The 21491-nt window shown below is 48.0% G+C and overlaps 1 protein-coding gene across 1 annotated transcript in view; it reads right to left on the bottom strand.

The window, feature by feature from the left end:
• The window catches only part of CCDC141 (coiled-coil domain containing 141), a 284239-nt gene that overhangs the window by 128191 nt on the left and 134557 nt on the right, over positions 1–21491 (bottom strand). Inside the window, exons 7-8 of the mRNA XM_088461203.1 lie at positions 14639–14833; positions 3479–3648 (exon numbers count right to left, since the gene is read on the bottom strand). Coding sequence (XP_088317329.1) covers positions 3479–3648; positions 14639–14833 — 365 coding nt within the window. The remainder of the gene's footprint in view (positions 1–3478; positions 3649–14638; positions 14834–21491) is intronic.

Genomic DNA, 21491 nt, shown 5'->3' with positions numbered 1-21491 from the left:
ACACCCAGGAAGAGCAGTAGCTAGACTTTTTGGTGCCCTGTGCCAGAAAAAGTATTGGCGCCCCCTCATTTTTCAAAGGGACATAATGCACCCAAAAAAGGGGAATTGCCTCATGGGGAAGGGCCAGGTAAGAGATAGGGGCAGCCAGGAGATGCTGGGGATGAAATAAGAGGAAGCTACAAGTGAGAATGATAATAAACAGAAATTTGACAGGCCCAAACAGCGCCCCCTGCCCTGTGGTGCCCTGTGCCATGGCACCGGCCGCACTACCCTAGCTACGGCCCTGCACACAGGTGCTGCCCCCACCCCCCTTGTGACGCCACTGCAGAGAAGTGACGGCTTTTGTAAATCTACCACTAGACATTTGGAAAGCCGGGTAAGAATAATGTATGTGTTTAAAGAGAATGAATTAACTTGCATATAAAATAAATACTGTCAGACATTATACTGAAAAAAAGTAGTGTTGAGTTTTACTATTTTGACGTGTCAGCATCTAATGCAGTATTTTCACATGACTTCAGAAATGATGATATAAATATTTTATACCGCTGTGCTTGTCACAGGAGAGAACTATATTTCATCTGTTTGTTTCCAAATGTTGCAAAGGAATATAGATTGCATGTGTACGGGGCAGACCGCATTGCCGAAATGTTTCAGAATCCGGAGAGACACTAAAAGCTGAATTAAACCTAAAATCCAAGTACTCTCACACTGTCACAACTCTTGATATGTTTTACATCACTTTACACTTCCTGCAGAGCTGTGTGCTAGTTATTATTCTCAATTATTATCCCTTGCAGAGAGCAGGAAGGCAGCTGGGCACATGAAAATATTCTCCCCCCTTCCCATAAGCACAGCTTTACCTGCAATATTCACAGTTGTAATAAGCTTCCGGAAATATTTTCATATATTTTTGTAAATTAGAAAAAAAAAATCAGTTATTATTATTCTAAATTATTACACCTTTATAAACAGTTGTTTGGTAAGCATTTATTTTATACACTTTAAAGGTATGTACACACCGTCAGATATAACAAGTCGATAGGAACGATAACGATGTCGATCATATAATTATCGTTCATATCGTCCTGTTTTTGGGCCCTTCCGACTCCCAAACTATGGTTGATGCGCGGGCACGAATGGTCGATATCGACCATCGCCCGTGCATTGAGGCCAACCTGGTCGATACCGACCAGGTTGGCCTGGTTACTATAGGGACCCGCGATCATTGATCCCGGGTCGTTATAGTCATTTGGGGGTTGGTGCATGTGCTGGATGTTCGATATCGAACATGAAGCAAATGCAGGACGAACAGACAACAATATCTGATCGTTGTCTGATCGCTTTGTGTGTACGGAGCTTGAGAGTTACTTGGTAAACCATTATAGACCATAGGGGGTATATTTACAAAAGTGCGGGTTTTCAGAAGTGGAGATGTTGCCCATAGCAACCATTCAGATTCTAGCTATTATCTTCTAGGATGTGCTAGATAAATGATAAGTAGAATTTAATTGGTTGCTATGAACAACAACTCCACTAGGGGGTAAGATATTAGAAAAATGTAATCGGACCTTCTACTGTGTTTACCCTTCCCATAAATGCGTAGGCTGTCACAATGTCAGGTCTGATTAAAGTTGTAGGTGTTATATTAACACCTGACCCTCTTGCAACCCGCTCACTAGCCCTTCCTAGCCCTTAAGCTGGCCACACATGGAATGGTCCAAATTTGAGCATTTCTACATCATACATCATATTATTATTATCATACAATAAGCAAATTATTCCAACGTCAACCTGCATGTAATACAAAAGTGTCCGAACAAATTGATTATTATAATCCATCTCACAATATCTAGTTGATCACTCTTTTGATGCAGCCATTGGCAGACTGTGCTGACCAGTCCCCATGTGATACAGTCATTCTGAATGTCTACAAACTATACCACACCCCCAGCACCCAGCATTTACCTATAGCATTCCCATAGAGCAGGGATGGGGGAACCTCAGGCCCGGGGGCCGTATAAGGCCCCCGTAACCATTTGGTCTGACCCTTGGAGCTTTTTTCTGATAGTCTCATTTGGCTAGCAGGGTGCCTAGAATGGCACCCTGCAGCCAGAATCTATGCAGAAGTGCCCCCTGGAGCACTATTAGGATGCTTCAGACGGTCACACCGCTGCCCTTACAGCTTCCCGTAGCATCCCCAGGATGATCCGGGCATTGCTGTAATTACTGTCAATTAAGGCCTAGCCCCCATGTGACTTTACATGGAGTGGCGTGGCCTGCACTAGGCCCGCGAATAATGTTATATATATCAAAATGGCCCTCGGCAGAAAAAAGGTTCCCCACCCCTGCCATAGAGCATAATGTGCAAACCGGTACAATAGCAGGTAGTATATGAGACAGATAGGATAACTAACACTGAACAATCACAATACAGGAACATCTGTGAGGTAACATGAAAAGTCAGCGCAAACTGACAGCTTGGGAACCAGGGGCGTATCTATAATGGGTGCAGAGTGTGCGGGGAACACGGGCTCCTGGATCCAGGGGGGCCCCGCACCGCACACCCTGCACCCATAATATTACTTACCTCTTCGGAGTCCCACATCGGCGCTGGCGCCCGGCGCTGTAAAACGACTGGAAAATGGATGCGGCGCCCATTTTCCCGTCGTTTGCGCATGCGCAGTACAGGGAACATGGCCGTCGGGCCATTTTCCCGGTGATCTGTGCATACACTATAGACTCTGGGCACACTCTGGTGCCCAGAGTCTATAACTCCGGCGCTGGCCGCGCACAGCTCAATGCGCTGCCGGCCGCCGGGTGGAGAGATGGGGGCCCGTGTCGGAGACTGCACACGGGCCCCCTCCTCTCTAGAAACGCCCCTGTTGGGAACACAGTGCATAAGAATAGTACAACAGCCAGAACAGGGCTGAGTCAGGCAGCAAATAACAATAACCATAAACAAGCAGGCGACTAACATCATACAAAAACACAATTACAGTAAGAGGTCAGTGCTGGCAACAAGCAAGAGAGTTCAATAACAATCCGAGATCAGGGTGACGGCAAACAAAATAGACTGTCTGAGGTCAGGCTAACGTCAGGCAGAAAAGTCACCAATTGGTCACAAATAACAGACATGTTGAATGCTGTATCCGCCAATATATGGATCACCTTATAAAGCTCCTGGACACAATCACCGACCTCCCACAGCCCTGCAATCTAATGCTGATTGCCATACATCTGAAGGTGTGAGTGACATCATGCTATTTGGTCAGTTTAGAAGTGGACTTACTGAGAATATTGTGCATCTCTCTGATCCTGGCACGAATTATGACACTAATATTCTAACAGCTGGATCTGAGTTATTTACCCACAATGTGGATGGCCAAACTGGAAACCGTCCCAGTTATGTGATCAGGCCGCACTACCGGATCTGAATGCGCTTGGCTACCATTAACGGAATTCAAAAGAAGCTGACCTGAATGGGGATTTCTGGACAAGAGTCTGCCCCTTGTGGAAGGCATCAGAGGTACACTTTCCAATCTCATCTTCTGCTTCCTTTTGCTTGGATGACAGTTCAGGCAAACTTAGATTGTGCATCTTCAGGTGTTTCAGGTAAGTCTCCATGTCTCCCAGCTTGTCAAAAGCCTGTAAAATGTATCATGAAAATGAACAACCATTGTGAAATGTACAGTCATTTTTTATAACTTCCACAGTGCCATAAAATACTGTAGCTAAATATAATGTAATTGGGGAAAGCCTCGTTGTCCATCCTTCTTCATCCCACCTTCCTTCCATACTGCATCTATTACACCCACTTTTATCAGATTGTTGTTCTATTCTTTAACCATGTTGGGTACAGGATGCCAACACTCGGGATCCCGGCAGTCAGAATCCCGACGACAGCATCCTGAAAGAGTTAGGTTACCGACACCTGCCGGTCGGTGTCCTAACCCTCCCCTCTCCCTAACCCTCCCTTCCTAGTGCCTAAACCTAACCACCCTCCTAATGCCTAAACCTAACCTCCCCCTCCCCGTACCCTAATGCTCCCCCCTTAGTACCTTACCCTCACTGGCATCACTAGGGGGGTGCAGGCCGCACTGGGTGACATAATCCGAGGGGGGTGACACCAAAATAACAGAGCTGCTCTGCTAATTTAGTGTCACCCCGTCAGATGGTGTCACCTTGACGCCAGGACATGGAGAGAGGCAGGGGAGAGACTGTGGGCTGCTAGCAGCTGCAGGAGCACTGGGGAAGCCCATTGTGTGTCGAGAACGGGGGGCGGTAACGCCCCAAGATTGGCACACATAAGGGGACGTGGCTTCACGGGAAAAGGCCACACTGCTTCCCACAAAGCCATGCCCCCTTTTGTAAAATAACTCAATTCAGCCACACCGGGTGTCACCCAGGTAAGTGAGGCCTCTGCTAACCCTAACCCTGTGCCTAACCTTAACCTCTCCCCTAACCCCGCTACTTACCTTCGGGATGCCGGCACCGGGATTCTGACAAGTGTCGGGATTCTGGCACTGGCATTATAAGCGCCGGAATCCCTGTGGTTGGTTTTATCCCCTTTAATCACTTAACTGGCTAATATGTATTTCAAAAAATGTACCCAAAATTGTTGATTGTTTTATCATCAAATTACGTAAATAATAACTATTTAAACCTGATTCAGTATAATTTATTAACTAATATGGAAAAAATAATTTTATACAGGGAAAAAAAAAAAATCTAGTGTTCCAGCAGCAGGGGGTGCTCACCAATCACAGTCTGTGTGTGGCCCGGTCAGAGAAGGAAAGGTGCAATTGCCCTGAGCTACCTGAGCAATCAAGACGACCCCCGTAACACTTCTTTCCTGCCCACTACCCCTGGCTGCTATATAGTAGCGCATTCGGTATGAAATACCGGCTGATGCATGGCTGGCAACTCGATTCCCGGCAGCGTCAGTCCGACAGATCCAGAGATCCCGGCAGCAGCAGCCCGACAGCGCTGGAAATCCTGATCGTCCCTAGGTAAGTACAAACTAACCTAACCTAACCCCCCTAACCCTCCTTAGGGGTGCCTATTCCTAACCTCCCCCCCTGTGCCTAACCCTAGTCCCCCCTCTAAGTGCCTAAACCTAACCCCCCCTTCCCCGCTGCCTAAACCTAAGTCCCCCGGGGGGGTGCCTATCCCTAACCTCCCCCCGGGGGGGTGCCTAACCCTACCCTTCCCCTAGCCTAACCCTAACAATCCTGGGGGTGTGCCTAACCCTAAGTCTCCCCCGGGAGCCCTAAACCTAACCCCCCCCCCCAGCACGGCTGTCCGCTCACGGCGCCTGGCATCCCTTCGATCGGGATGCCGGGCGCCTGTCTCCCGGCGTCGGGAAAATGACAGGCGTCTAGATTTAGATGCCTGTCGTTTAACCCTCGCCGGGATAAAGCAATCGGGAAGCCGGCTGTCAGGCTTACATCAGCCGGTTTCCCGATTGATTCCCATAGTAGCACAGCGACACATCAGGCAGGAAAAGAGACTGCAGGATCGCAAGACCTTCTTCAGTCTGGCACACAGCAGCGTGTGCTGGGCTGGGGGGAGGCTGCTGCCACTGAGTCACTGCTCTCTTCCTGCCTGATGTACAGCTCCACTGCTGCCAGCAGTTGTGGGCGTTACCCGGGGGAGGGGACGTCCTGATGGTCCCTCCCCTGCAGGGCCATAACTAGGGGTGTGACAGCAGTGCCGTCACACACAGAGCGCAATGCTCTGTGGGCGGTTCTGCCGCTGCCCACGGCCCTTGCTTCTGGCTAGTAGGGTACCTGGAACGGCATCCTGTAGCCACTATCGCTGCGGCAGTGTCGCGGGGCCAGCACAGGACACTGTGCAGCCCTGTTACAGCATTGCCCCCCTGGATCCTGTAAGGCCCTTCTGTTTGCCAACTGAGAAGAGAAACCTGAGGGTGGGTTGCCTAGGGTACAGAGGGTACGGCCGGGTGTGCAGAACTGCGGGTGGACTCTTCTGACACAGTCGTATCAGACAAGTGGTTAAGTTAAAACTACAACTTCAATGGTAATATATGTAATATCTCTATTACTGACCAATGCTGTGGAAGACAAGACATATAAGAGCCCCATCTTCTGTCCATTTCAGGCTACTACATGCATTCTTGTTGTCCAGTCACTGTGTAAGCTATATTAAGGTAGTGCTACTTAAACAGGACAACAGTTGACAAAATAACACACTATGGACCTGATTCAGAGCCGGACGCTCTGACAGAGCTTGCTCTGAATCAGTGCATCTTTTTTTATGAAGCGGCCTCCTGGCCGCTCGCATTGCTGTGGGTTGCCACCCACAGCTAATGCGAGCGGCCAGGAAGATGGTCGCGATGGTCAAGACCATCGGGCTTGCGACGAGACCCTTGTGGTAGGGTCTCGTGGCCGTTTGAGCCGAAAGCTCTACCACTGGCATCATTTGTGATGTCAGTGGGGCTGCCCCCAGACGGTAGGCGTTCTCATGGGAACGCCTCCGTCTGGGCAGCCATCCCCGGCCCGCCCACCAAAGGGGGCATGCTGTCACTCAACATCGACAGCACGCCCCCTTTGGTGTGAGACCCGGAGCGACGGATTGCCCGTCGCTATCCGGGTCTCACGCATGTGCACGACGGAGCCGGCTCCGTCGTGCGCATGCGCGCTGGGCCAGCATCGACCCGGTTGCGAGCACTCAGCGCTCGCGACCGGGTCTGAATCAGGCCCTATAATCAATACCATAACCATAAGATTGTTGTACATGCTCAATCTCTACAAGGTTATGTAGTATTTTGGCACCTAGACAGAGGGGTAAATAATATAATAGCCTGCTGTGAATTGCAGGAATAGGCGAGATCACAACGAGTCTGGCCAATGTTTTAAATGGACAATCACTTAAACGATAAAACCAAGCTGGTTTTGCCTTTTATTTTATTTTTTTTCAATAATTTAATTGAAACAACACTTTACATTACATATATATACGTGCAAAATGTCACATGAAAAGCAAAAAGAATGAAGAGTCATTCAAGGTTACTATGATAAAGCCAAAAATCGTACATAGGATTATATATAGCAGCGGTGCCGCAGTGCTCTGTGGGTGGAATCGACGCTGCCCCTGCATCTGGCCAGCAGGGTGTCACTGCTGAATCGCTGCCGGAGAGTCCATTGGAAGTTCCAGACATGCAGCCAGCAGCCTGTACAGCACCCCGGGGGCATGTCCTTACCGGCATTGGCAGCTGTGCCCCCTCAGCATGACTTTATGACGACATGCGTCGGGGGGGTGTGGCCTGAACAAGTCACCGTGAAGCCCTGTCACATCTCTGGTATATAATATGCAATAACAAGTAGACACAATAACTGTAAATAGTCAGTTGGAATGAGGGACCTGTAAGGGGGGTAGAAATAATTACAGGAAGTAACAATGAATATTAAGAGTAAGAGTCGCGAGGTGGGGCTAGATGCTTGAGGGCCTGAAGGAGAACTAATAGATTTAATCTTTGGATCCAGGAGAATCAGAGGGTCGTTGGAGAGCTGCTGGAGGCCATACCACTGGGTATGTTAGAGAGAGTCATGTATCCTCTGTTTAAAGTCTGGACATAATCGGTATGAAATACCGCCGGACACATGTTCAAATCCCGATGCCGGAAGACCGGCAACAGAAGTATTTTTACTATTACTAATCCTACCCCCCCTAACCCTCCCTTAGGGGTGCCTAACCCTAAATTTCCCCCCCAAGTGCCTAACCCTAACTCCCCCCCCCTGTAAGTGCCTAAACCTAACCACCCCTTCCCCGCAGCCTAAACTTAACCCTCCCGAGGGGGTGTCTAACCCTAAATCCCCCCCGGAAGCCCCTAACCTAACTCCCCCCCACCCACGGCTGTCCGCACCCTCCGCCCATTGGGATTTCAATGCCTATCATTAGACCCCTGCTGGGATTAGGCAGTTGGGAAGCTGGCGGTCGGCATTTAAACCGTCGGCTTCCTGACTGCATCCCAGTTATATAACTCTCCCATGTGCTGAAAAATTTCGAGGTGTTAGTCTCCTTATTTAACCAGATTTCAAGCCAATCCATATTTAAATATAATGAGGGTGGGGTGCTCTACACTTATTCAAGTCTGATAAAAAGTAGTCTTTTTTTACTTCCTCGCTCAACCCTTTGACCACTAGGCAGTATACCAAAGAGGCCCATTCACTGGTTAAAGGAAGATAGGGCCTGATTCAGAGCCGGACGCTATTTGCGGTCGTTCGTTCAGAAAAAAGGGGTGGCTATTCAAATGAACCGTTCGCTCTTTGCGGTCTGTTCACGCCTCTATGTCTGAACGAGCGAACAAAACTTGCGGTCGTTGAATAACTACGCCCCCTGGCCGCTCGCATCCTACGTCATGTCCGCTATTTATTAGATTAATCGAGTACATCGACCAGCGTATGAACTGCTCGCTATTCTTGTGGTTGGTTTTTCCTACCCCAATCTTGCGAGCAGTTCTGACTATAAAATAACCCAGTGACGTGGTCAATGACGCTGCTGTATTAATTATGCACACCCATAAAACGCCCGTTTTGACCTTTAAGCACGCCTGCATTCGGATCTTCACTCCTCGTTTTCAAGCACCTTCCCCTGTTACCACCCACATACGCCTCCTCCTGTCACTCAAAATAGCATGCATTCGCTATTTAGCGAACAAACGATTTTCGGCCGCACTGACTGGTTCGCGCATGCGTATTACGATCCGTACGCATGCGCAGTTGGGCAAACATTGCTCGGAATGAACGAGCGGCCGCTTACGAGTGGCTCTGAATCAGGCCCATAGTTCACTAAGTTATCTAAGGCAAATTCCCTTACTTGCAAGTGCAACCAAAAAACTCGAAGGAAGGGACAACTCCAAAAGTCATGACTTAGGTCTGTGTGTGGGCCTTGACAGTGAGAACAAGAATGGAAAGTTGACATGCCCGCCATAAATTGTCTATGAGGTGAAAAATAGGCTTATCGATATTGAGCCGCAGGTAAAACTATTACGCGAGGTATTAAGGGCCTGATTCGTTACTGATCGCAACTGCGATTACGCACGCAAACGGCCAATTGTTTCATTATGCGCATGCATCGCAGTGCGCGTGCGCCAACCAGCCACTGCGATCAGGACTGCGATCGCAGTGACTACGCAGACCCATCGCAGAATGATTGACAGGACGTTTGAGGGAGGTGAAGGGGGTGGTCGGCGAAACGCAGGCGTGCCAGGGCGTTAAACGCCATTGCAGGGGGTGCATAAATTATCCACTGCAATGCCGTGCGCAGCTTGAGTACGCATAGCGTGTGATGAAGTTAGCAGTTCCTGAGTAAGGTCAGAGCTTATGCGAGTGTGCGTGAGGCTGCGATGGTACTCGATGTTACCGATGGTTTCAAGTCTTGCAAAGTAATACGGATGTGTGTAAGGTAAAGTGGGTGTCCTTATGTTGTGCTGTGACGGCATAGCGATCACAAATGATTAGCATACTATCGCAGTAGACTGGAAGTGAATCGGGCCCTAAGGGCCTGATTCAGAGCCGGACGCTATTTGCGGTCGTTCGTCCAGAAAATAGGGGTGGCTATTCAAATGAACCGTTCGCTCTTTGCGGTCTGTTCATGCCTCTAGGTCTGAACGAGCGAACAAAACTTGCGGTCGTTTTTTGTAAAAATACGCCCCCTGGCCGCTCGCATCCTACGTCATGTCCGCTATTTATTAGATTAATCGAGTACATTGACCAGCGTATGAACTGCTCGCTATTCTTGTGGTTGGTTTTTGCTACCACAATCTTGCGAGCAGTTCTGGCTATAAAATAACCCAGTGACGTGGTCAATGACGCTGCTGTATTAATTATGCACACCCTTAAAACGCCTTTAAGCACGCCTGCGTTCGGATCTCCACTCCCTGTTTTCAAGCACCTTCCCCTTTTACCACCCACATACGCCTCATTCTGTCACTCAAAATAGCAGGCATTCGCTATTTAGCGAACAAACGATTTTCGGCCGCACTGACTGGTTCACGCATGCGTATTACGCATGTCGGTGGGCGTTTGGTACGTGAATCTATCGGGCCTCCAATCATAGTCACCCCCTCATGAGAAAATTTGGTGAATGGAAAAATAACCTCACCGTGTTGGAATTCAGGATTCCACAAGAATTGCAAAAATATAGATTCATGCTGATTTAAATGATATTTCTGCCTCAGTATGTGCCACAATTAAGGGCCGTATTCAATTAGGCTGCGATAACCCGTTTTCGGATAAACTTTTTCGCCGATGATGTCATTTTCGCCGATTCCACTTATCCCCATATTCAATTCCAGACACGTTTCGCAGGTGCAGAAATTCAATGCATAGAAACCTCCTATAAGTTTTCACCTATGAATAGGTGTTGAAAAAAAGTGCAAAATTGGGGTTTTGGGGTACAAATGAAAAACAACCACCCAGCACCCATGGGACAGCCCAGCTAAAGATAACTGCATCGATTTTTTTAAAAGAAAAAATAGTTCCGGACACCTAAAAAAGTACCTTTGTTTTGGGGGTGAAAAAAAAAAACAAAGTTGGGAAACAAACTTAAAAACTAGTGAAATAGACTCCAGGGGGGTCCCCAAGTATGCCCCAGGTGTTTTTTTGATTGCAGGTGTTTGCGGCAGGTAGATTTTTCAGGTTTTTTAAAACTTCACATTAGCAACTTCAAAATATGCTAGTACCCATTTTCATGTACCCCAAATTTGATGGGAATACTTATTTTCCCCCAAAAAACCTAAAAAATGCTATTCTTCACTATATAGCTATATAGCTCCGATTGAGACCATTTAAAAACCCCAAATACCTTCAGCTGGGCTATTCGGGGGTATCCAGAGTGATCCCCCATGTCAGAGCATTTTTTGGGGGTGTCTGGCTGATTTCCCCAAAAATGACAGAACTTTTAGCTGATTTCAGTTTTGCTGGGTCCCCGATTTGGATTTGAATACAGGGATAAGCAGGGACAAGCACGATACCTTTTCACACCCAAAAACCTCAGATGACGGCAAAAAGTCCGGCAACGGACTTTTCGCTTCAAATTGAATATGGCTCCAAGTGTGGCTTTGCGGATACTGGAAATACTGTACCACAAAATAGCCGCACGGCGCATGGTTATACTGTGGACAGTTGCTGCCTCCATTAAATTCGCTTACCTTGCCACGTGAAACTTCGAAACAGAGTGTTAAGCAGTTGAACATCTCTCTGTGTTAGCAGAAGTGGCAGGGACTGTAGTAGGTATAAGAATCTAGGGAATGTCACCATTTTAATAAGACTAGCTCGGCCAGTGGGTGCAAAGAAAGGCCTGTGGAGTTGGATGTGTTAACTACAAAACCAGAGATAGCACCAAACTCCATCGCAACCTGCTCCTTCCCTATGGGAAGAAGGTCCGGGTTGCGATGAGGGATCCTTTTGAATCCCTCCACCCATGTCCGGCTCCATCCACCAGATGTCGGGGCTGTTGTGCACAGGCCTGACCTGCAGATCACGCATGCGCAGTCCCGTCACTGCTCCAACAGGAGCAGTGAAAAGATTGCGAAAAGGAGCAGTGAAGCAGCGGCTCGCAGGGACCACTGATTTCGCATCAGATGTCACCGCGCTGGAGCAATGATGGATTGCTCCAGTAGCCACGGCGAGTCAGTAAATTATTGGGGTCCGTTTGGACCCCGATAATTAACCTCATGAATAGGCCCCACAGACTAGAGATTACTGAATAAAGTATCAATAGAGAGATTCAACAAAAGGGGTGAGAGAGGACATCCCTGTCAAGTGCCACTGTGCATTAGAAAAGAATAGAATCCCCCTAAATCCATTAGCCAATAAAAAAGGTGGAGTCCTGAAAATAAAAGTAGTGAATCAGTGGCACAACGTGGGGGGTCAAATGCTCGTTTTCTAAAATTGGTAAAAAGTGGGGCCAAACGACAGTATTGAATGCTTTGATAGCTGTGCGTAACGCCAAAAGACAGTGTTGAATGCTTTGATAGCTGTGCGTAACGCCTTCACAGAATGTTGGCAATGGACGAAACACATATGGGGGTAAAAAAATTTTGGCGATTTACTGTTTCGTTTGCAAACCAACACAAAACCGACCAAAAATCTGACTTTAGAACAGTTTAGAGCACAGGTTCTCAAACTCGGTCCTCAGGACCCCAAACAGTGCATGTTTTCCAAGTCTCCTCACAGGATCACAAGTGAAATAATTAGTTCCATCTGTGGAATTTTGTATCAGTGAATAATGAATACACCTATGCAAATCCTGGGTGACCACAAAAACGTGACCTGTGTTGGGTCCTGAGGACAGAGGGCCTGATTCAGACCCGGTCGCAAGCGCTGAGCGCTCGCAAGCGGGTCGATGGTGGCCCAGAGTGCATGCGCATGACGGAGCCAGCTCCGTCGTGCGCATGCGCGAGACCCGGATAGCGACGGGCACTCCGTCGCTCTGGGTCTCGTACCAAAGGGGGCGTGCTATTGGTGTTGAGAGACAGCACGCCCCCTTTGGTGGGCTGGTCGGGGAAGTGGCTGCCCAAACGGAGGCGTTCCCATGTGAACGCCTCCGTCTGGGGCCGGCCCCACTGACATCACGAGTGATGTCAGTGGGAGAGATTTCGGCTCTGTTTGAGCCGAAATCTCTCTGGGGCTTGCGGCAACGAGACCCTACCACAAGGGTCTCGTCGCAAGCCCGATGGTCGCGATGGTCTTGACCATTGCGACCACCTTCCTGGCCGCTCGCATAGCTGTGGGTGACCACCCACAGCTATAGCGAGCGGCCAGGAGGCCGTTCAAAATAAAAATAGCCCGGCCCTGATTCAGAGCGAGCGCTCTGTCAGAGCGTCCGGCTCTGAATCTGGGCCCGAGTTTGAGAACCTATGGTTTGTCAATACTTCTACATAGACGACTATAGAAACCGGAGATTTACTAAGAGTCGGTTTTAAAATCAAACAAAAACAACAGGCAAACCACCCAAACAATAGACATGCCTGAGGCAGGCTAGTTAGGTAGAAGCACTACACAGATCACTATGATCTGTGCAGGCTTCTTAACAGGGGCGTATCTATAATGGGTGCAGGGTGTGCGGGGCACACGGGCCCCTGGGTCCAGGGGGGCCCCATACCGCACACCCTGCACCCATAATATACTTCCCTCTCCGGAGTATCACGTCGGTCTGGCGCTGTAAAAAACTACTTGAAAATGGCATCGGCGGCCATTTTCCCATTGTTTGTGCATGCACAGTACATGAAAAATGGCCGCCGCGGCCATTTTCCATGTGACCTGCGCTGTGCTATAGACTCTGGGCACACTCTAGTGCCCAGAGTCTATAACTCCGGCGCTGGCCGCGCACAGCTCAGTGCGCTGCCTGCTGCCGAAAGGAGAGGAGGGGACCCGTGATGGAGACTGCACACAGACCCCCTTCCCACTAGAAATGCCCCTGCTTCTTAAGCTTAAAAGTAAATGAAATTGTTAAAAAAAGAAACAGCGTGGGGTCCCACCAAATCCATAACCAGCCCTGGGCCTATCAGCCTGGGCTGGTACCGGAAATTCAGGGGGAAAATCTGCATAGGGTACCCCCTATTTTCCTACAGCCAGCACTGGGCTGAACCAGCCGGGGTGGTGATAGCAGGGGGACACACAATTTGGGGTCCTTCTGCTAAAGCATTAATTCAGCCCCAAACTGGTCAGTCCAGGGCTGGAAATCCTCAGAAAGTGAGGACCCCCCTCCCGAGGATCTACCATACCTGGAGCTCTTGTCAGTGATCGGTCCCCTTGTCTAAGTAGAAAATCCGGGTTTGGTAAAATAAACGCCTTGTCCCCAGCCCACAGACACACTTGTACAGTCTTTACAGTTCAGCACTCGTATGACAGTTCCCGCATGGTTCTCTGCACTGTAGTGCTGATTGGCTAAGAGTGAGACCGATCTCAGCCAATCAGCGGGCACTGTCATAGAAACCACCTGCTGAGTGGCTGAGAGATGTCTCCGATGGGGCATCCTGGGATTTGTATTTCCATTAGATTCTAACACTCTAGTGTGTTACAAAATGCCCACTAAATAATAAATACACCATTTATTTTTATATTTTAGAATGGAACAGTTTTGCAAATATAAATATAATGTAAAGGTTTAACTTTTAATAGAGAACTTTGGTGAAAAAAGTAAGCTTTCAATGCATTAAGGCCTAGTATTGTGGGTGGTTACCAGGCAGCAGGTCATTGAGCTTTGAATGCTTGAAACTATTTCCACTATACTGTAGATAACTTTAACATCTATTACCTTTAAATTTATTTTCTTTCATTATCTTTCATCAAACTTGGTAGAAACCTCTGTACTCTATTTTATTATATTCGAGATTGAGCCCACTCTGATAAAATTCTTAAGAAAACGTTATGTTTCCGACCTACAGTATATTAAAAGCATTTCCATTAGTAGAACTGAATTTTGTGCATCATTTGATTAGTCCCTGGCAGAGCCTGCTCTAGGCGTAGGCCATGTAGGCAAACGCCTAGGGCATCATCACTATAGGGGCCGTCCAGCAGGCACAGTGACCCGCCCCAAAGGAAACCAGCTAAAGTCTTGCCTAGGGCAGCAAACTGGTCAGGGTCGGCATTGATCCCCATCTACGTACCTTGTTAACACATTTGAAAAAGTCATTGGCCTCCAGTAAAATAATTTGTCTCCGGTCCATCAGTTGCCAGAACTCATCATGGAGAGCGTCCAAGCTTTGATTGGAGTGGTTTAGTTCCTCTCTATGTGCACAGTACCTCACAGCAGCTATTTGTTGAGCTTCTGTTTTCAGCTTTGCAATGGCTGAATTCCAATCCTACAAAATAATAAAAAATTTACAAAAATATACAGGGAATCAACTCAACACTATACTGTAACAGCCAACAAGGGACAGTGTCTCAGATAGCTACTACATTAATTGCGTAAAGATGACGCTATCATGGGCAACTTTGACCTGTGATCGCTTGCATGTGACTAAAATAAAATCACATGGTCAGACAGTGTGTAATTGCTAGTCCCTCTTTAGATCGACAACATGCATCACACTATAGGGTTGCCTGCGATACATAAACATATATATTTTATTTGACAAGTTTTTACTGACACATGGGTTCAATTTATAAACCCATAAAAAATATATCCCTACAGTACATTTCACTATGTAGCTCCACATTGCCCCTTTAGGGAATATAACCTGTAAAGCTGCCCGGTACCTCCCTTTGCAAAAATTTGCTATCTCCACTGCTTGAACTCACTTAAATAGCTCATCCCACTAAAGGGGAGATGTACTAAGCTCTGAAAAGTGATAAAGTGGAGAGTGATAAACGAGCAGCCAATCAGCTCCCAACTGTCATGTTACAGGCTGTGTTTGAAAAATGACAGTTGGGAGCTGATTGGCTGTTTGTTTATCACTCTCCAGAGCTTAGTACATCCGGCCTTAAATGAAATCTCATCACTGCATGTACAGTAGATGCAAAAACAGAAGTTTGCTAACGTCACTTTTGTATATGTCGGACAAGTAGATTTTGCGCAAAAGTGATCCTCCGAGCAGCAGTTGCGGCAAAAGACCTTTTTGAATCAGCCCCATACTGTATATAAAGTTGCATATCTTCAAATTATTTTCAGATTTTTTTTCACTTATTGACCTAATTAAGGCTGGTGTCACACGAGAGGTTTTATATCAGTAGGAACAGAGCCAGGAGATAAGATGCTCTTCACGCTGCCTGCAAAAATGTACATAATATGTAAGCAGTGTCTGAGGAGCAGCGTAATCTCTCAAGTGACAGGTGCTAGAGAAATAATATAGATTTCTATGAATAACTTACAGCAGTTTTCCTGCTACTGATTAAATAAGTTTTAAAGAACTCCTCTGGGAGTCTCCCAACTTTTACTATCTGGCATCAATCCAGACCCAGGTGACACGAACATGCAAAAGCTTCAATACAAATGATGGTTTGTTGTTGAGTCGCCGTTCTGGGTTTAATATGCGAGATAGACGTGTAACAGCTGAACTAGAAGATCTCAAAATTCACTGCTTAAATAGGAAGACATTCCTTTAGGAAATAACACAGCAGAAGTATGTGCATCATGTCTTAGTTACAAATTAGTATTACATCACTAAACAGAAGTTTAAAATCCCTTTAATAGCGCCAGATGGCTTCCACTTCTTATCACAAATAATATGATCTTTTAGACATTCAAAGCTAACTGAGTTTTTTTTCTGAGATGGCAAATAATGGAGGCTGGTCATTAGATCCAATTGGTTGCCTTTTGTACCACCTAGTCATATGATCCTACTTGCCTACTCTCCCGGAACGGCCGGGAGGCTACCGAAAATCTGGTGGCGCTCATTGCCTCCTGGAAAAGTGGTCAAAGACTCCCAGCTGGTCGCCACCCACCTGCATACCCCAACACACACCCCCGCAGCGGTGAAGGGGGGCGATAACACGGTTCACGCTGAGTTGTGTCATTGTGGGCCCCCCTCTTTCATGATGGCAGTAATCTCGGCATTGTGCAGTGGGGGAGGGTCTACGATGACGTGATAACCACCCCCTGCTCCACACCCATAGATCGCGTCATGCCCCCTCCCGAAGGAGGCTGCCAGGATATTGACAACTATGCATATATTAAATGGGATAGAGTATTTATATGCAGATATAAACCATTTAAAAAAAATGACACAAAATAAATACCATCATTGGTCCTGATTCAGAGCCGCACGCAATTTGAACGCAATGCAGATGTTCACGTAATTGAGCGATTATTTGCAACTGGGCATGCTTGAAAAATTCATAAAACCCCTTCGATGTATGCGTTACACAGAGTGTACGCACAAAGGAGCTATTGCCATCGGGACAGACTAGGGGCGTTTCTAGAGATGAGGAGGCCCCTGTGCACTGAGCTGTGTGTGGCCAGCGCTGGAGTTATAGACTGTGGGTACTAGAGTGTGCCCAGTGGCGAGCTGGGCCGGCCGGGGGGCAGGGTGCCATGTGCCCCCCGGGCCACAGCGTCCTGCGGGCCGCGGGCAGTCTGTGTCACTGTGACACAGACTGCACCGCGTGTGTAGCGCTGACCGGACAGAGTTCGGTCAGCGCTACACAGCACAAACACACAGACGCCGGAGCTGGCAGCTGTGTGTTTGCTTTAGCAGCTGATGAGAGTCTGACAGACTCCCATAATGCAAAGCGGCGGACGGAGGAGCTGATCTCGGCGGTGGGACCAGGAGCAGGAGCGGGTGTCAGATAACTGTTTTTTTTTATATTATGTGTGTCTACTGCGGGGGGTCTGGCACTATAAGGAGGAGACCACTACTGGGGGCACTACAAAGGGGGGGACTACTACTACTGGGGGTGCTACAAGGGGGGGGACTACTACTACTGGGGGCACTACAAGGGGGAGGACTACTACTACTGGGGGCACTACAAGGGGGGGGACTACTACTACTAGGGGCACTACAAGGGGGGGGACTACTACTACTAGGGGCACTACAAGGGGGGGAACTACTACTACTGGGGGCACTACAAGGGGGGGGACTACTACTACTGGGGGCACTACAAGGGGGGGACTACTACTACTGGGGGCACTACAAGGGGGGGACTACTACTGGGGGCACTACAAGGGGGGTACTACTACTGGGGGGACTACTACTAGGAGCACTACAAGGGGACTACTACTAGGGGCATTGCATAGGGGGGAGGGGACTACTAGTAGGGGCACTACATAGGGGGGAGGGGACTACCACTGGGGGCACTGCATCGAGGGACCACTGCTGTGGGCTCTATATAAAGGGCAAGAGTGGGGGTACTGCATAGGAGGAAGACTACAACTGGGGCCACTATTTAAGGGGCACTGCATAAGGGTTACCACCATTGGGGGCACTATATAAGGGGCTTACTACTGGGGGCACAAGGGGCACTGCATGGGGGGATCACTACTGGGGGCACTACTCGAGGCCTGCATAAGGGTGTCCTCTCCTGAGGGAGGGGGGGGCGCCGTAGCACGCACGTTCTTTCGGGCACCCTGGCTACACGCTACTCCTTTGCCAGGGCCACCTTCATGCATTTGCCCCCCAGGCTAAAAGTTGCCAGCCAACCCCTGAGTGTGCCCCCAGTCTATAAAGTATGCACAGGTTACTGGCGGCCATTTTCCAGTCATTTTTAGAGCGCCGGACCCACGCTCTGATGTGGGACTCCAGAGAGGTAAGTATGCTATGGGTGCAGGGTGTGCGGTGCGGGGCCCCCCTGCACCCATTATAGATATGCCCCTGGGACAGATGGTATCAGCTATGGGGTGGCAAAGTGATGGGCGTTCCTGGGCGGTGACTGGGAGGTGGCTAGAAGTGAATGCAAAAAAAAGTCCATCTCATGGTCCTGTTTAGGGGGATTGTCGCGGGCGTGTCAGTGACAGTGGCACAGCCGCAGCCACAGATGCTATAGACAGACCGAGAAACTACACCTGTTATAGGGCTGGTGCAAGTAATGGTGGTGAGCACAATGGTGTGCCGATGGTGGTGTCTAAAGAATCACTGATGGTATTACAGTGTCCAGAGGTGCAGAAAGTGGGCGTCTCAGTCCTTGCATATTGAGGGGTCTATTTACTAAGCAGTGTTAGGAGACAGAGTGAAAAGTGATAAGAAAGTGATAAGGTACCAGCCAATCAGCTCCCAACTGTCATTTTTTAAACACAGCCTATGAGATGGCAGTTGGGAGCTGATTGGCTGGCACCTTAACACTTTCTTATCACTTTTCACTCTGTGGGGCAGATGTATGAAGCTCTGGGAAGTGATAAAGTGGAGAGTGATAAACAACCAACCAATCAGCTCCCACCTGTAATTTTTCAAACACAGCCTGTAACATGACAGCTAGGAGCTGAGTGGCTGGTCGTTTATCACTCTGCACTTTATCACTTTCCAGAGCTTCATACATCTGCCCGTCTCCTAACACTGCTTAGTAAATAGACCCCTATGCTACTACACCAGGGGATGGCTGATGCAAGTGTTTGCATATTATCGCAGCCGCAACTCTGGCAACAAATGCAAGAGCGGTCACGGCAGCTTCCACCTCTGAATCCGGCCCCAAATGTCTCTATTCCATGAGACATAACGGAAGTGTTTTAGATGTGTTTGTATGTTCTCCCCGTGTTTGCGTGGGTTACCTCCAGGTAGTCTGGTTTACTCCCACACTCACAAAATATACTGGTAGGATTAGATTCTGCCAAAAAAATCAACCCATATTTCTCTGTACAGCGCTGCATAAATTAAATTAATAAATGAATAAACAGCGCTGCTATATAAATAAATGATAATAATAATAGATAAAAATTAAAAGTTGTAAATAAGTAGGAGCGCTAAAGGTGAGAGCATGCTGGACCTTGTGGTGACATATTTACTCTTCTAGCAATCCCACAAACTATTGTGCAATCTGCCTATGCAGAAGCACATCTGAAGGCAGACTGGGGAGTGCATCGGGTTGGGTACAGGAGGTGGGCACTCTCTATGGGTACAGTGAGTATATGGACCATACAATGCCAGTGCCGGGATGCAGACACGGGTTTAATATTCCTTACAGAGTTTTACCTGTGAAGCTACTATAACTTTAAACATGTTGATAAGCGGCTGCATTGTGAAGTCGACATACTCACTGTACCCATAGGGGATTATTCAGAAGTGGGCGCAGGGCAGGTAAAGAATCCGGCGCACGCGCCCAATGTTTCACCTCTGTGCCCACATCCGAGATGCGCCGCCCATGTGTCCTGATGTTTACCGCGGGAGACGCAGATAGAAATTGGAAATGGAAATTCAAGCTATTTCGATGGGCTCTTCTAGGCAGTAGATGGTGGCTAACAGCCGCGGGTATGTTGGTGTAAGTGATGCACCTAAAGACACAGTTGCACTGAAACCGGCGGCCATGGTCATTCAGACATACGCTTGTTCAATGTTCGATGGTGCGCCGATAAGTGCGTCTTCATACACACATTGGCGGATTTGTGCTGCAGCTGGTGGGTGTCTCAATATGAAGCCCATTAACCGCGCCATTAGCATAAAGACACAGTAGCGGCTGTGACAAAAAAGTCGCAGCAGCTACGGAAACTGCGCCAACCCTAAATCACCCCCATCCTCACGACCGCATACCAAACGCATCTCTGCGTGCGATCTGCCTCTCAATGTTTGTACACAAGAACTAAAAAGGAGAAAACCTGGTAGATGAAATATCAACTACAACAACAAAATAATGAAGTATAAAATTGCATCTGGACAAAAGTCAGAGTAAAGCAAGAAATAAGAAACTCTTGATCCAGCAAGGAACGCAATCGCTAATCCGCACACAATCGGCCGATTGTTGCGTACTGCACATGCATTATACATCGGTGTGTGCATGCGCAAACTAGCTATTGCGATTGGGACAGCGATCGCAGTGACTACACAGACCCATCACAGAGTGATTTACAGGAAGTGCCGTTTGTGGGTGGTGACGGGGGGTGGTCAGCCGAACGCAGGCATGCCAGTGCGTTTGAACGGCGTTGCATTGGCATGCATAAATTATCCACTGCGATGCCATACGTAGCCTGAGGACTCATAGCGTGGGTGGTTGTTAGCAATTCCTGAGTAGGGTCAGAGCTTGAGCAAGTGTGCGTGAGGCTGCGATGGTACTCGATGTTACCGATGGTTTCACAGTCTTGATAAACATTACGGATGTGTGTAAGGTAAAGTGGGCGTTCTTATGTTGTGCTGCGACGGCATAGCGATCTCAATGGATTAGCATACTATCGCAGTTGAACTGCGTGCGTAATCGCTATTGCATTCGCAGTTGCGTTCCGAAGTGAATCAGGCCTTCTGACATTACATATGTTTACTATAACATATAAAAGAGGAATAATTATTAATTAATGTTGTAGAAAAGTTGTACAAGTAACAAAAGTGACGAAATGCTGTAAATGCTGATGACAAACCTAAGCCTGCCATTACTGGACTGTTCAGTCTGGCCTTTCCTGGTTATGAGAACTGACAATGTACTAATATACCTGTTCTATCCTCAGGTTACACCATTATCTCTCCTTATCTCAGCAGTTGTCTCTCAGATTGGAGCATTAGGATGTGAGTTCACCACTGGAAATTAGCTCATTTGTCTGATAAGGCATTTACCGAGATGTCTAATCTGTACAGTCACTGTGAGACTAGCTGCAGTCATATTACACACACAATATTATGTCCTAATGGTAGCTGAGCCTGTGGCAGAGACTGTAATACGTCACTCAGCAGCCCTACATGATATGCTGCCTCAATGGAAATGATAATTAGCTGCAGTATAGGGACTTATTCAACCAAAGCTACATTTCCTACTACAAAACAGGTTATTATCTACCTGCTTTGGTCATCTGTAGGGGGTTGGGTATGACTAGACGGCGGCAATTCAGCCGCCGACGCCAGAAGCCCGAAGGTCCAGAATCCCGACAGGGGCGGTAAGTGTCTGAAGCAG

This window comes from Taudactylus pleione, unplaced genomic scaffold, assembly GCF_031769625.1.
Source record: "Taudactylus pleione unplaced genomic scaffold, aTauple2 ptg001027l, whole genome shotgun sequence".
Classification (NCBI taxonomy): domain Eukaryota; kingdom Metazoa; phylum Chordata; class Amphibia; order Anura; family Myobatrachidae; genus Taudactylus; species Taudactylus pleione.
The sequence above is the reverse complement of the archived record's forward strand: the minus strand, read 5'-3'. Positions and strand labels throughout refer to the sequence as shown.